A 14,619-nucleotide genomic window follows, 5' to 3' on the forward strand; every position below is an offset into this window, starting at 1 on the left:
GAGAACAGCAAGGAAGGGCGCGCAAGGTGCTCGGCGCGCGCAAGGTGCTCGGCGCGCGCAAGGTGCTCGGCGCGCGCAAGGTGCTCGCGGGTTCCCGGGCCTTGCCGGGCTGAGGCGGCGTGGGCGCCCTGAGGGCCGGGCCCGCGGCGCGGCGTCCCCGTTCCCGCGCTGGCCGGGCCCGGCCCCTCAGCTCCACCCCCTGCTTCCCCCTCCCGCCCGCTCGCGCCTCCTGAAAAGCCAGCCCGCCCGGGGCGGCGGCGCAGAGCCGGGCCCGGCGCACGAGGCAGCCAGCGCGGCCATGACGGCGGAGAAAGCGCTGCCTCTGGGCAATGGGAAGGCTGCCGAGGAGGCGCGGGAGTCTGAGGCGCTGGGAAGCGGCGGCGGGGGCGCGGCGTCCGCGCGAGATCCGCGCGACAAGCGCGACAAGGCAGTCCACGAGCGTGGCCACTGGAACAACAAGGTGGAGTTCGTGCTGAGCGTGGCTGGGGAGATCATAGGGCTGGGCAACGTGTGGCGCTTCCCTTACCTGTGCTACAAGAACGGAGGAGGTGAGGCGGCACACGCGACGTGAGGGAGAACGGGGAGGGGAACTCAGCCCGGTGGGGGCGGGGAGCAAGGGGGCGAGCGCGCGACCCCGCCCGCGCCTGCGTGTAGCGGGACCCCCGGGAGAATGCCCGCTGTGGGCCACCTGGCGCGGGAGCGTTTCCCAGGGCTAGGCTCGCCTCTCCCAGGGCGCATGTGCACGCGCCTCTTCACACCTGCATGTGCCGCCTGCTGGCACGCGGGGACTTGACAGCCAGGTGTGTTCTGTGGCAACTTGAGGTGGAGGCCTAGGCTAGGAGCCCTTGCTTTTCGTACCCGCATCCCTGTTAAGGGCAGGAGACAAACCCTTTGATCTTCAGCTTTCCTAGCTGGAAACCAGCATGAAGGAAAGGGACTCTAATCGTGATCTGAGTAGGCTCAGGTTTTGAGCACTTACTGAAATGCCAGACTCTGTAACAAGCTTTACCTACATCATCTTGCGTCCTTAAAGTCATCTTTGCGGGCATTGGCGTACCCATTTTGCAGATGAGGATACAAAGGTTCAAAGAAATAACCCTGTGAGAGGTAAAGATGGGATTCTGCCACCAAGGCCTTGTTTTAAACTGGGATTAGACTGACAACAGGGAAAACTTTAAGTTGGGGCATTAATGTTTGATTGCCTGCCCAGTCTTTCATTTGCCCTTAAGGCCTTCACTAGGTCTCCTTCCTGGCCCATCTGGTGGAAACATTGGCCCCAAGCACTTCCTTTCACTAGTCTCAGAGCCACCCAAGACAAATAGCAACAATACTGATTTGATGTATAGGAGATACTTAGAGGTTTTGGAGCAGGGAACAGGGAAAGGAAGGAGGTAAGAGAGTCTTTCCTAGTGACATGTCCAAGTCAGTTTGGTGGTGATGCTGCAGTGAATTCTCAAATCTTTCAGCTCAAGGACTTTAGGAGCCTCCACCTATCATATTTGCAGGACAGAAGGCAGGTGCATGGCAAGGGACCTTGTGATACCTTCTTGGGTGACACAGTTTCTCTAAGGAAAAGCCGGTGTCTATGCATTCCTCTCTCTCCCTGCTGTTCCCCTGCTCCTCCAGCAGATCCCCAGACCCGACTGAAGGTGGCTCAGAAGTTGGCTGGCAGGGACCACACTGTTAGGTTGTGTGGAGCTGGACTTCCTGTGTGAGCAGCTGCAGGGACAGCGAGAAGGGTACTGCTTGGCCCGGGCCCTTTCTTTGGAGACATTCACTCTGAAGGCACAGGCTGCTCCAAGCCTGCTCTGCACTGGTAATGAAGTGGCCGCCGGTGTTGGTGGCTTGGCACGAGAGAGAGAGGGAGTAGCCTTGGAGACCCGGAATGTGCCCTATGGCCTCAGCTGTGAGTTCTGCCTCTGCAGATTCAGCCTTTAGTAGCTGCCGTGTCTTCTTAGAAACCTGTGGAAACCCTTTAGGGTAGTCCCAGGCAAAAACTGTTTTAACACCTTTTTTTAAATACAGGAAATTGTTATGCCAAAACCAAATGCATGCCTAAAAGGATAAAACAGAGTAAGTTGGGTTAATTACAAATTCTGCACAGATTAAAAAAAAAAAAAGTTGTAGTGAGCAAAGTTTAAAAATTTGTTTTTTTTTTTCTCTGTAATTTGCCAAGAGTCTCTGTTAGGTACACAGATATCTTATTTAATTGAGCTAGTTATCTTAAGGATTGCTAGTTTTGTGAATACATAAGCTAAGAGTTTTTCAGAAAGTGCCATCTGTTAGGTTCTAGAGGGTTCACAAGTATGCTACAATGTATTAGGGAACCTACTGCAACTTGTTGTAAACACTTAGATTTCTATTCAGCAAACAGACCCTCTTGTCCCTTCTCACACACTTTTTGCTTCTGATAGAGTTGGGGTATCTGATTACCAACTGCTTGCCTTTAAAAAAAAAAATACAGAGTTCTATTCATAGATCCTAACAATAGTTTAATGAATTTCTTTCCCATTGTGAAACTTTAAAAAAAGTATCTTGCCCAAAAAAGCTAAAACCCTTTCAAAATCTGGTAGATGCTGTCCTACTATCAGGATTGATCGAAACTGTTATTATTAATTCTAAGGTTAAAGAGACTTAATTTAGCAAAAAGCAATTTCAGTTAAAGCCTTCGTTTGTGAGATCAGATGGTGGGCAATAGCATGTGTTTTCAGGCTTTGTTATTAGATGGGTGAGAGAGAATGAGGGATTTGGAAAAAATCCCTTTCTGGTTGAAATAGCTCATGTTCACCTCAGTTATTTAATTTGTTTCACAGAAAGGCCTAGGCAGTGGGTATTGTGTGTATCAAGATAGGAGCCCTAAAGCTTATGGTGGTCTTTTCTCAGACTGATTCAAAGTCAGCCTTTCTGAATAGATAGATTCTTACAGCAAACCCCTTATAACTCAGCTCCTTTATCTGACCCTCATGTGCTGGGGCTTGAGGCTGCTTATTGCACATCTCCTGGAGAATGTATCTCCTAATGAAAACATTCTTTTTGTAGATTACTTCCAAAGTAAGTAAGAAGAAGGGGTCCCCCTTACCTAGCCTGTTGAGGTTACTTTAGAATACAAAAGGACAATGTAATGTTCAGAAAGGGAATGGATTTAACCTATGCTGGAGGGTGAAATATATAAATACAGAATCAAGGAAAGAAAACACTTTTAACCCACTGAGCCACCCAGGCACCCTTTTTTTTTTTTTTTTTTTTAAGATTTTATTTATTTATTTAACAGACAGAGCTCACAAGTAGGCAGAGAGGCAGGCAGAGAGAGAGAGAGAGAGGGAAGCAGGCTCCCTGCTGAGCAGAGAGCCCGATGCGGGACTCGATCCCAGGAACCTGAGATCATGACCTGAGCCGAAGGCAGCGGCTTAAGGAAAACACTTTTATGTTATCATTTTAGATGCACATTTCTGTGAGACGAGTGGTACAGACATTGATTTTTAAAGCCCCATTTTACGGATGAAGTTGAAGCTGGGAGATGGGAGGTAGATGCACAAACAGCACAGACCCAGGGCCATGTTTTCTGACTGTGGCCCTCAAGGTGTGGACTTGACTTTAAGCTCAGAGAACATGTCTCACACATAATAGGTGCTTATTAAACATTTCTTGTGTCAAACTTGAAATAGTAGAGGCAATTTTAATCTCATTCCCTTACTTTGCATCCTTGTAGGGGCGTTCCTGATTCCCTACGTGGTGTTTTTTATTTGCTGTGGAATTCCTGTTTTTTTCTTGGAAACAGCTCTGGGACAGTTCACTAGTGAAGGTGGCATTACATGTTGGAGGAAAATTTGCCCTTTATTTGAAGGTAAGCATTGAGTTAGAAAATGGTGCCTGAGTGATGTCAGGCTGTGAAAAGTAGCTGAGACTGTTGTAGCAAGGTGGAGAGAGACTCAAATCACTCCCTTTGTTCTTTCAGGCATTGGCTACGCAACACAGGTGATTGAGGCCCATCTAAATGTGTACTACATCATCATCCTGGCATGGGCCATTTTCTACCTGAGCAACTGCTTCACTACAGAGCTCCCCTGGGCCACCTGTGGGCATGAATGGAACACAGGTATGGCCCCCAGGGAGGGTCTGACTGCTGGTGCTGGGGGGCTTGGCATTGGGGGTATGCCCATATCCTGGAGATTAATCCTAGCCGTTGGCCTTTTGACATGAGTCCAGATTCCACTGAAATTGGAGGTCAGTTCTTAACTGGGTCTGGTTGCATTCTGTGGGTTGTAGCCCTGAGCCTGAGCTGAGCTCTGGCCTAGGAATTGGCACAGGTAGTGGAATGGTGATGTTCTTTCCTCACTTTGCCAAATATAGAGACTGAGCCCTGTGCAGGCAGGTATGAGGGGGTCAGGCTTCATTTCCAGCCCTGCATTTCTGGGTATCAGATTTTCCTCTCTAAAACGAAGGGGTTAGACTAGATCAAGGGTTGCAAACACACCTATTAGGTTTTTGATCAGTGATCAGTGAATTTCAAAAATGTATCTGGTTGACAAAATTTAAAAACCAGAAGACCTCACATGAAAATCCAGATTTCCAATTTCTCTTGAAAAAATTAAAAAAACAACCTGGCAACAGCAGACCCACATTGCCAAATTCTTGCTTGGCAGCAATGCTGGGGCTAATAAGCAGTTGTCTTTGGATAACACCTCTGTTCTCAATTTGGCCACAGACTCCACTTAGTCCACATTACATATTTACTTTACCTGTCTAACCCAGGTAGATATTTGAATTTACCACTCTCCTACTCCCTCGAGTGGATAACTTTTTAGATTACTTTGAATTCTAATGTGCTGTTGGCTTTTAAATTTGTCCATCCTATTAAGATTGAGTTTTATAATCCAGGGAAGGCAAATAACACGTTCAATCCCTATCTGATGGCCAGGTTCAGAGCAGACATCACCAATCGATTGTAGAACTCTTCACTTTTTGAATCTAGTCTTGGCCTCAGAACCCTTCTCTGCTCTGCTCCAGGGAGCCACTGCCTTTTGACTGGAGTTGGCACACATGCTTTAAGCTATTCATCATCTGTGTTATAACCTGTGGTTAGGTTGTCTCTGGAAGTGGTCTGTCATCCTGAGATACAGTAAGACTGGGTAGGATGTTGGTTACCAGCAGAAGGAACAGTAGCAATTAGGCCTACGAAGTGCTGTGAAGTAGCTTCTAGTCCTGCATGACTTTATCCAGCTCCCACCCATTGCATTTTGTACAGGTCTCTCATTGTCTCTCTTTAGGGCCGTGGTTCTTAACCTTTCTTTGGCCAGGGATTTCATAGGGATGTTTCTCAAATTAAAATTCAAATGTATACTCTAGGAGGCCTATGAATCCTCCATGATCATTTAATTGTGTGTGTTTATTTTGAGGATACTCTAAAAATATGCACCCGTGGATTCTGTGCACAACCATCTTATAACCAAGGACAGGCAGGAGGTTGCAGTGCCTGGCTGTGCGTGTTTGCAACTTAAGATTTGTTTTTGATAAATAGGATGGTGGCCAATGGAGAAGAGCAGAGAGATTTAATTTATAAATAGTGCTTCAGTACTAAGTGAAGTCCAGTTAAGAATGTAGCAAACTCTAAGAATAAGGATATTGCGCAAGTGTGACCAGAAAAAAAATGATAGTAGAATTGAATCTCAAGTAGCCAGTGGAAGAACAGGCAAGCTGAACTCCGTAGACCCTGCCTTCTCCCTGTTGATTCCATTTTTCTGTTGGGATGTCCATTTAACTTCACAAAATGGCATTATACTACACATCGATTTTATGCTATCAATCTGAATTGTCTTTCGTAGTTGATACTTAATGTATAAACTTAATTCTGCTTTTATAGTTGTATGATTACCATAATACTATAATCACGCATTTATTTGTACATAACTAAATGTCATTTTAATAAAAACACCTTGTCCATGTCGGATGTCTGAGAAATTTTTTTACTCTAGGGGGAAAAAAAACACCTTGTTTTAGAGACTGATCAAAACTAAGGGCTCCTCTCCCTGGAAAAAGGCACAAGGGCACCTGTAATCTCGGGTTTTCAGACTCTTTTCAGGAGTTTTTGGACCCCACAGCCCATCCCCGCTTCAGAAGATGGTTAGCACTTGCCAAGGGAGCAGGAAGGAGGCCAGTGATCGGAGGACATTTCCCCAGCAGACTGTGAACCTGTCTGCCCCTGGTTTGTAGCCCCCTTTCACTAAGAGTGTGTGAACACTGTTGATGTGGCAAACATCAGGTATAGGAGGGCTTCCTGCTTCAGAATTCACAGATGTAGCTGGAGAATTTGCTCATGTGTGAGGAGAGAGCAGTACCTGACTGGGCAGAGCACTGGCTCCATGCAGACTCTGCTGCCAGGTGCAGGGCCCCTGCAGTGAATGGCACAGATGCCCTCAGGGAGTTCCCAGTCTGGCTCTGGTTCCCAGTCTGGCTGAGGTGGCTCTGTAACCAGGGGTGCTGTAAAGAGCTATGGGTCCCCTGGTGGGGAACAGAGCTGGGTGATGACCATAACAAAGGAGCTGACTCCCTGGTCTGTCCGCCGTTGGCTGGTGACTTTGTAGAGGAGGGAGAGGGTATAGGTGCAGGTCCGTTGACTATTTCTGAACCTTAAGGTTCTCCTCTTCAAAATAAAGGGAGTTGGAGAAGGTGGTTCCTTGGAGGGCCTTTAAATCCTAATTTTCTTAGCATTTGAGGGGAGGGAGATTGAGGAAGTCTTCCTGGAGGAGGAGGTTGATCTGGGTCATTAAGGTTCAACGGTTGGATGTTTTTACCTGAAATTCAAATCCCCCTTGGTCATTAAGTTTCATGAAATAAAGAGACATTCAACAAATCTTTTCTTGGACCAACTGATCAATTGAGGGAATGGTGAAGAAAGTAGAAATCCTTTACACATACAGGCTCATGACATTTCATCCAGTTATCATGTCTTTATGAGGCAGCTGCAATGTTAGTGTTCTACATGAAGAACTCAGTCTCAAATTCATTACTATCCTAGTGACCCCATGACTGATACAACTCCTTTAGTCCCGCCATTCCTGCTGGGGCCACTGGGCAGGACAGAGATGCCATGGGCAGGCCTTCAGTAGAGAAATAGAAAAGAGGGAGCAAGGCAGGAAGGAAGAGTTGGATAGAATGTATGGAGTGGGACTGAGAGAAGGTGCCCTGCCCCCCCACCAATTTTGCTTCTGTTCTAATCTGACCAGACCTCTCTCTTAAACTGACAAGTTATTGATCTCCCTCCCCAGTGTTCTCTGAGGCATGTTTGCTTGGAGCGGCTAGGTAAAACCAGCTGGTTGCATCATCAAATCTGAATGTTTCCCAAGGTCCAGCCCTTGCAGAGGTTAATCTTCTATTTTTTGTCTTGTTTCCACTGTAGAGAATTGTGTGGAGTTCCAGAAACTGAACATGAGCAACCACAGTCATGTGTCCCTGCAGAATGCCACCTCTCCCGTCATGGAGTTTTGGGAGTAAGTGGAAAATGATTTGTGTTCCTTGGCCTGTGAGGCCTCTGTCCTGGTTCTGCTCAGTTAACGTTGCCCCACTCCGGGAAAAGCCTGACCTCTCCTTTCTTCGGCTTTGCACTTGCTAGCTTCTGTGGGCATTTGACGGCTTTGGAGATTTTAGAGGTTTCCCAAAGGAGCAGCTGAGAGAAACGATTTTTTTGTTCTTTGATGACCTGTCAGAATGCCTGGTTGCTTATTAGGGTAAGAAGCGCTCGTAAAGTGATAGTTAAAAAAGAGGCATTTTAACAAAAGAGGAGACAGTGTGTTTGTAATAACCTAAGTCAAAACTATATTTAGTCTGGAAAGCAGAAGTCTGGGTGGGGGACAGGGGGGATTCATTTTCTTTCAGTAGCTGAGGTGTCATGCTCAAGGGAAGCAGATCAGCATTGATGGATAGAGGTTATAAAGAGGCTGGTTTCTTATAAAGAAAGCCTCTTATAAAGAGGCTGGTGCTTAAAACAAGAGCTTAGTTTCACGGCACTGTCTGCAAGTACTTCTGAAGCTTGTGATCACCCATCTCTGAAAGTGTTCAGCTAGTGGAGGACCTCTAATCATTGTTGGGGAGGTGTTTGAATCTACCCACATTATAAGCAGTAATTGTGTGGATGGGCATTTTCCCAGAGGTGGGCATTCTTCATCAGCCTTCCAGAGGGGTCTATGACCTAGCGGTTATAGGGCTGCCACAAATGGTTATAGAAGCTGTTCACTGCACAACCCTAGAGGGCATCATTTATATTGTGAAATGTGTGCTCCAGAATTGTGCATTACTAACATGCATAACAGGACACAGTGGCCCTGACTTAGCATCTTCTGAGTAGAGGTAGGAGGATCCCTTGTTCCAGGTACCGAAGAGATGCTTCCTCTCTGAGTCAGAGGTTGGGCTAAATGCTTTCGGAGGCTTTCAATCTGAAAAAAATATGGCTTTATTCCAGAACATCCCTTATCTTAATCCCTAATGCTTATTATAAGTAGTGTAGAGGGCCAGTGGTTTTATGAGTGATTTTAATTCTCTCCCCAGATACCATTTATCTCCTTCCCTCTTTAGAGGTCACGATGCTGAATTTAGACTGAGCATTCTCATGTTTATATATGATGTCTGTGTGTGTGTGTGTGTGTATCTCACACACATATGTATATACACATGATATATTAATATATAATTATACATTTTAATAAGTAACCATGTAAGTTTGTATAAAATTATGTTACATATAAACTGTATGCAAATAATATGTAATATATTCATCTCCCAAATAGTGCCTAGACCTTTCTTCCATATTTAAAAATTTTATATTGATGGTATCCATTATTTATATTCTCTCACAACTTTGTTTCTTTGCTCAGTATTGGTTTTAAGATGTTCCCATGCTGATACATATAGGTTTGGTTCATTAATTTTTTTCCTGCTGTGTAGTATTTCAATGTATAAAAAGACTACATTGTGTTTAGCCAGCTCCTCTTGATGGGGATTTAGAGTTTCTCCTGTTTCCTACTGTTATTAAGCACACAATAAATGTCTTTTCCATGCTTCCCTGTCTGTGTGAATGGAGGTTTCTAGGCGGTATACCTAGTAGTGGAATTGCTAGTAGTAGGGTGCATGCATCATGGGTTTTATCAGATAATGTCAAATTGCTTTCTGAAAGGATCATTCTGGTTTACTTTCTAAATAATAGAGTATGAAAATTCTGCTGTTCCGTATTCTAGAAAGCACTTGGTCTGGTTGATTTTTTTTTTTTTTTTTAAGTTTTGAATCTTAGTATTTTAAATTTGCATTCCTCTAATTACTTTCATGTTTTTTCCTCTATTTGGGTTTCTCATCTGTGACCTTCTTGCTCCTATCCCTTTCTCCTTGGATTGTCTTTTCTCATGGGTAGGAATTCTTGATACATTCTAGATATTAGTATCTTGATACATTCTGAATATAAGTATGCTGCAAATAGCTTTTCCTACTGTGTGGCTTTTCTTATTTGTTTATGGCATACAAGAGTTTCAACTTTATTGAAGTCAAATTTGCCAGTTTCTTCTTTTTGGTTTGCATAATTGGTATCTTATTTAAAATGTATTTCCCTACCCCAAAGTTGTAAAAATCTTCTGTATTTTCTAAAAAGAGTTTTAAATGTTTTATGTTTTCATATTGAGGGATATAACCTATTTTGAATTTTATTTTTGCATATGATGTGATGTAGGAGTTCAGGGTTTTGTTTTTTTAAAAAATATAAATTATCAGTTCCTTCAGTAGTATTTCTTTTCCCTATTGATTTGTAATGCTGTCTTGCATATATAGTTCTCCTAAAAGTACAGGTCTGTTTTGGGCTTTCTGTTCTGTTCTGTTACATTTTCTCTTTGGCTAATTGTATGTTAATACCTCACCTATACTTTAATTGTAAGCCTGGAGATAGTAAGACAAGTCCCTCAGTTCTTTTCCAAAATTGCCTTCCAAATTAATTTTAGATTCAGCTTTCAGGTTAAACAATAATAAAGAAAAAAACACCTCCATGGGGATTTTGGTTGGAAGTATATTGAATTTATAAGTTAATTTGAAGAAAATTGACATCTTTGTGATTGAGCCTCTCTATCCATGAACATGGTATAGCTCTCCATTTATTTAGGTTTTTCAAAATGCCCAATACAGTAGTATTACTTAAATGTTTGCAGACTAGCAGCATGAGAATCACTGGGTTAGAAATGCAGATTCTCTAGTCCTCCCCAGACCTACTGAGTCATTGTCCCAAATATAGCATAATAAGATGTGTGCTAGAGAGGAGGCTACTGTGGTGGGTAGGCCTGTGTGGCCTTTCCCAGCCCTCCAGGGCCATGATTTCCCAGAGGAATGTCACAGAGACTTATTTTTGACCTGCACATTTGAGGATCTGTAAAACAGGGTCTCTGTGCTTCCTCAGAGAACCCATCCTGAAACCCCACACTAGAGAAGATCTCTGTGTAACTTACCATTGTTTTGCATCATTTATTTCCTTTGTAATATATATAGAAAACCTTAATTAAATCATTTTTTGTGCAGTGGATTTGTTTATTGTCTGTATTCCCCAAAAGGTAGTCCTAAAGGAACACCTTATTTGGCTTTACTTACTACTGCTGATCTATGGAAGACTCCCCTCCCACCCCCCAGTGAATATTTACAGAATGGATAGATGAATGGGAGCAAGGCAGGCAGTATTTTCTGCATGAGGAGTCAGAGTGGGCTCTGGCAAGAACTCATCCTGTCACTAAGCTGCTCACCCAACAACATTGATTATCTCCAGGATCTCTTTGTTATATCCATATCACCTACTTACATGGGCACCAAGTGGTGGGAGGAGACAGCTAATCTACATACTCATGTGTAACTGGACCTTTTGGCTTTCCACTTGGCCATTCCAGATGAAAGTCTATCTGGACTTTTTTATGGGAGAATAAACCAGTGGTTCTAGTTTTCTCCTAGACTGCATCTGTACTATGTGTGCAGTGTTGAATTTTATATCCTAAAAGTACTTAGAAACTGGTGTGACACTCCGCTTTTCATAAGATGCTTTTGTCAGCTCTAATTCATCTTTTCTCAGAGATGAGCTTAGAACAGAGACTCTGTGAGATATTCATAACATCCTATGGAAAGCTGTTGGGGCCACATAAATTTGAGAAGGGCCAAAAGCTGTGCTCTTCAGCAAGAACATCTGTTATCTCTGATTAACTCAAATTCCTCAACATATTTTCCTGTGGAATCATTTGGAATTTTTCCATTCCTTCCCGTACTGCGCCCCCACTCCCGGAGTGCTAGCAGTCCACAAAACACAGTTTGACACATAATTTGCTGGGAAAGAATTCTTCCTTAAATTCAGCTGACAGTTGACTTCTGGGGCTTTGGATAGAGCATGACTAATTCCTTGCCAGTGTGACAGTTCTTCAAGTATTGGATCAAGTTTCCTCAGAAGCATTTCTTCTTTGGTTCTTTTTGCTGTTTCCCTGTGTGGCCAGCACACAGATGCCTCCCCTTGGGTCAGGTCCCACATGTGCTCCTATTGCCTTTGCTCACTGCCTCTAACTCCAGGGACCTCATTCAGGACCACACCACTTGATAAAAATAGACCCTCAGCTGCCTGCCTGTTCACTCATTCCATAAATGTCTGAGCTCCTGGTGCTTGCACATAGGAAGGACCATTGCACATTTGGGGGAGGCAGAAGCATGGGATACAGTTCTAGTCCTCTAGAAGCAGAGGGGAGACAAGCCCTAAACTATCATAAAATCAGTAACAAGATAGTTACTTCCCTGCCCATGATGCCCATGGCTTCACCTTGACCTTGGACACCTGGCCCAACCTGATCCTCCCCACCCCATCTTAAAGGTTCATTTCCTTTTTCAGTATATAAATTGTTGGTTTAGGCAGTGAGAACAGTTCTGGCCCTGGGTCAGTCTTGGGTTCTTGCTCAGGCAGGAGGTCTAGGGGGCAGGGGCCATTTGTCTTTCTGAGGGCCGATTTCAAAATTAGGCCATCCTGGTTTTCTTAATAACTTATTATACATCTGGCATCTGAGCACTTATCTAAATATGTTTGTAGTTCTAAATGTTAAGCCCATGTCCTCTGGTGGGATCAAGTACTGTCAAGCATGTAACTAGCATCATGATATCAGGTGGGCTTTGGTCTTTCTTCACTTAAGGCCTTGAATCCCATTGGTCTGCAGGTTTTCAGCAAGTCCATGTTTGCTGTGTATGCAGTTGAAGTCACTTTTGCACTGTGTCCATTCAACTAGCATTTGTTGAACACATACTGTGTGCTGGGCCTAAATTAAGCTCTAAGGGTTTTCAGTTCTATACCTTTATTCAGGAGGATGAGGTCTTCTCTTCCTGGTTTATCTTCACTGGATAGTTTTTAAAATTATTTCTAAATCATTTTGGCCACTTGATTTTCTTTGGACACAAATTCTGGGAGGCAGAAGAGCTGGAGCGAAACCCTGATTCTTTCTGTGGACCTAGCGCCTGCCAGAACCCTGCCTCCCTCTCAGACTCATTCCCCTTACCATTGCCCTCCTCTGCACTGGCCTTCTTTCTGTCCTTTGTATGTATTTGTCCCATGCTCAGTCACAGGCTTTTGTTGTTCCCTTTGTTTAGAAGACTCCTCACCTGATCCTTGGGTGTCTGGCTCCTTCTCATCCTTACATCTTAATGCAGATGTCATTTGGGATGCCTTCTCTGACCATCCCACCTACATCAACACTCAGCTCCTCTCAACCGCATTTCTCTGTTATTTTGTCTACACAGTACTTACTGAAATTCTCTTGTCTTTGTTTATTTGTGTATTTTCTCCCTCCCTCCATTAGAATATAAGCCCCATGCCAGCAAGGACTGGCCTTGTTTGTTCCCTATTGTCCTGCCAGCACATTCTAGATACTTAATAAATATTAGTTGAGATGGATGAGTGGAGGAGGGAATAAATGAATGAATGGATGTTTTTTAACCCCTCAGAGGCAGGTAATCATGATAAAGCCCATCTGCAAGGCTGAGATGATGATTGAATGCGTCCTCATCTATATTGAGCCCAGGATAGCTTAGGCCCTTTGGAAAGGGTTGAATGAAGAAAGAGAATATTTGTGATTGACGTTCCTGTTCGTGAGATGGGGATTAGCCCTGTTCCTTGCCTTGCCAGCTTCTCTGGATCTCTGAGGATTAAAGGAGAACTTTCATGGGTTGTAAATGGGGTGCCTGAATTAGCTCCTGGTACTGAGGCCCCATGCCCAGTTTTGCCCCTACCTCTGCAGGTGTGGATTCATGGCTAATCCTTGTGCAGAGTTGGCTTGTATGTCTGAAGGAGCCTTTGCGTCTCTTACTGAAGGGTCAGAAGTGCCCCCCAGACCCTTTCCCTAAGTCAGAAGCCAACATCAGGTGGCACTGTCTACTTCTGCTAGTTTGGAGTACCCCAATGATTGGGAGTACTCTAATCCCAATGTGTACCCTTCGTGTACACAGTGTAGACTTCAGCCAGCAAGTTCTAGAACCCAGTTTAAGTCCTCACTTCCTCCACTAGCACAGCATTCAACCCAAGGCAGCTACCCTCCTGAGTCTCCATCTGCTTCCCTGAAAATGAGATGGTAATAGGACCTAACTCTCAGGTGGCCAGGAGCATTAGATGAGATGAGGCCTATGAGCTTTCCATGTGGTGAGTACTCAGTATGTGGTAGCTAATTTTTACAAGGAAGCTATCATTCAAGCCTATGTGGATTCTTTTCAGGATTCTTAGAGAAGTTTCTTCAGCCTGGTCTGTTTGCCCCTCAGAGTGGACCTGAACAGCTTCTGGTGCATTTACTTTACTTGATTGTTCTTTTGACACTTGTGGAGAACCTACTGGGTGCTGGGCACCTTATCAGTAACTAGATGATCGCTGAGATGCTATCTGTCCTTGAAGAAGCACATAGCTTAGTGGAGGAACCTGGAAAGTAAACATATGATAATGAAATAAAATAATTTTTTTTTGAAATATAAAGCAACAGATATTTGTAGGATGGTTGCATTGAGCTAAGATGAGGAAGCTTGGATGCCTGGGCTTTGGGGAGGTTTCATAGAGCTGATGAGGCTTAGTGGGGTTTTGCAGGGAGAATAGAAGTTTATGTGTTTGCCAGTGGAGTAAGTGAGGAGCATGCCTGGTGGAGAAAATAGCACAGGCAAGAACCCAATGACCTGAAGCAGTATGTTGAGGCTTATAGACATTACCTGTAGTGTCCATGCCTGTGGAGACTGGGGAATGGTGGGGGGCTTTGCTGAGGAAGTAGGCAGGGCCAGAACATGTAGTCAGTCCCAAGTCTTTGCTGAGTACCTACTGTATGTCGGGTATCATTGTGGGTTCTGGAATACAGCAGGAGCAAAGCCAAAGACTTGCCTGGTGGAGTGGACATCACAGACGGGTTCCCGGGCCTTGCCGGGCTGAGGCGGCGTGGGCGCCCTGAGGGCCGGGCCCGCGGCGCGGCGTCCCCGTTCCCGCGCTGGCCGGGCCCGGCCCCTCAGCTCCACCCCCTGCTTCCCCCTCCCGCCCGCTCGCGCCTCCTGAAAAGCCAGCCCGCCCGGGGCGGCGGCGCAGAGCCGGGCCCGGCGCACGAGGCAGCCAGCGCGGCC

General features: G+C 44.9%; 1 protein-coding gene across 1 annotated transcript; it reads left to right on the forward strand.

Annotated features, from left to right (window-relative positions):
* The first annotated feature begins 298 nt into the window (after positions 1–298).
* Positions 299–7,491, forward strand: LOC111143759 (sodium- and chloride-dependent GABA transporter 3-like). Its single transcript, XM_022497600.1, has 4 exons — positions 299–548; positions 3,710–3,844; positions 3,956–4,096; positions 7,397–7,491. Exons 1-4 carry the CDS (start codon positions 299–301, stop codon positions 7,489–7,491), a joined length of 621 nt encoding a protein of 206 aa, XP_022353308.1.
* Positions 7,492–14,619: the final 7,128 nt, after the last annotated feature.

This window comes from Enhydra lutris, unplaced genomic scaffold (genome assembly GCF_002288905.1).
Source record: "Enhydra lutris kenyoni isolate GAN:26980312 unplaced genomic scaffold, ASM228890v2 scaffoldscaffold10, whole genome shotgun sequence".
NCBI lineage: Eukaryota > Metazoa > Chordata > Mammalia > Carnivora > Mustelidae > Enhydra > Enhydra lutris.

Bases quoted from the DNA above. Each gene is read 5' to 3' on its own strand.
- LOC111143759 (XM_022497600.1), top strand. From the start codon at position 299: ATGACGGCGGAGAAAGCGCTGCCTCTGGGCAATGGGAAGGCTGCCGAG. The intron at 549-3,709 runs GTGAGGCGGCAC...GCATCCTTGTAG, and splicing joins GTGCTACAAGAACGGAGGAG to GGGCGTTCCTGATTCCCTAC. The intron at 4,097-7,396 runs GTATGGCCCCCA...TTTCCACTGTAG, and splicing joins TGGGCATGAATGGAACACAG to AGAATTGTGTGGAGTTCCAG.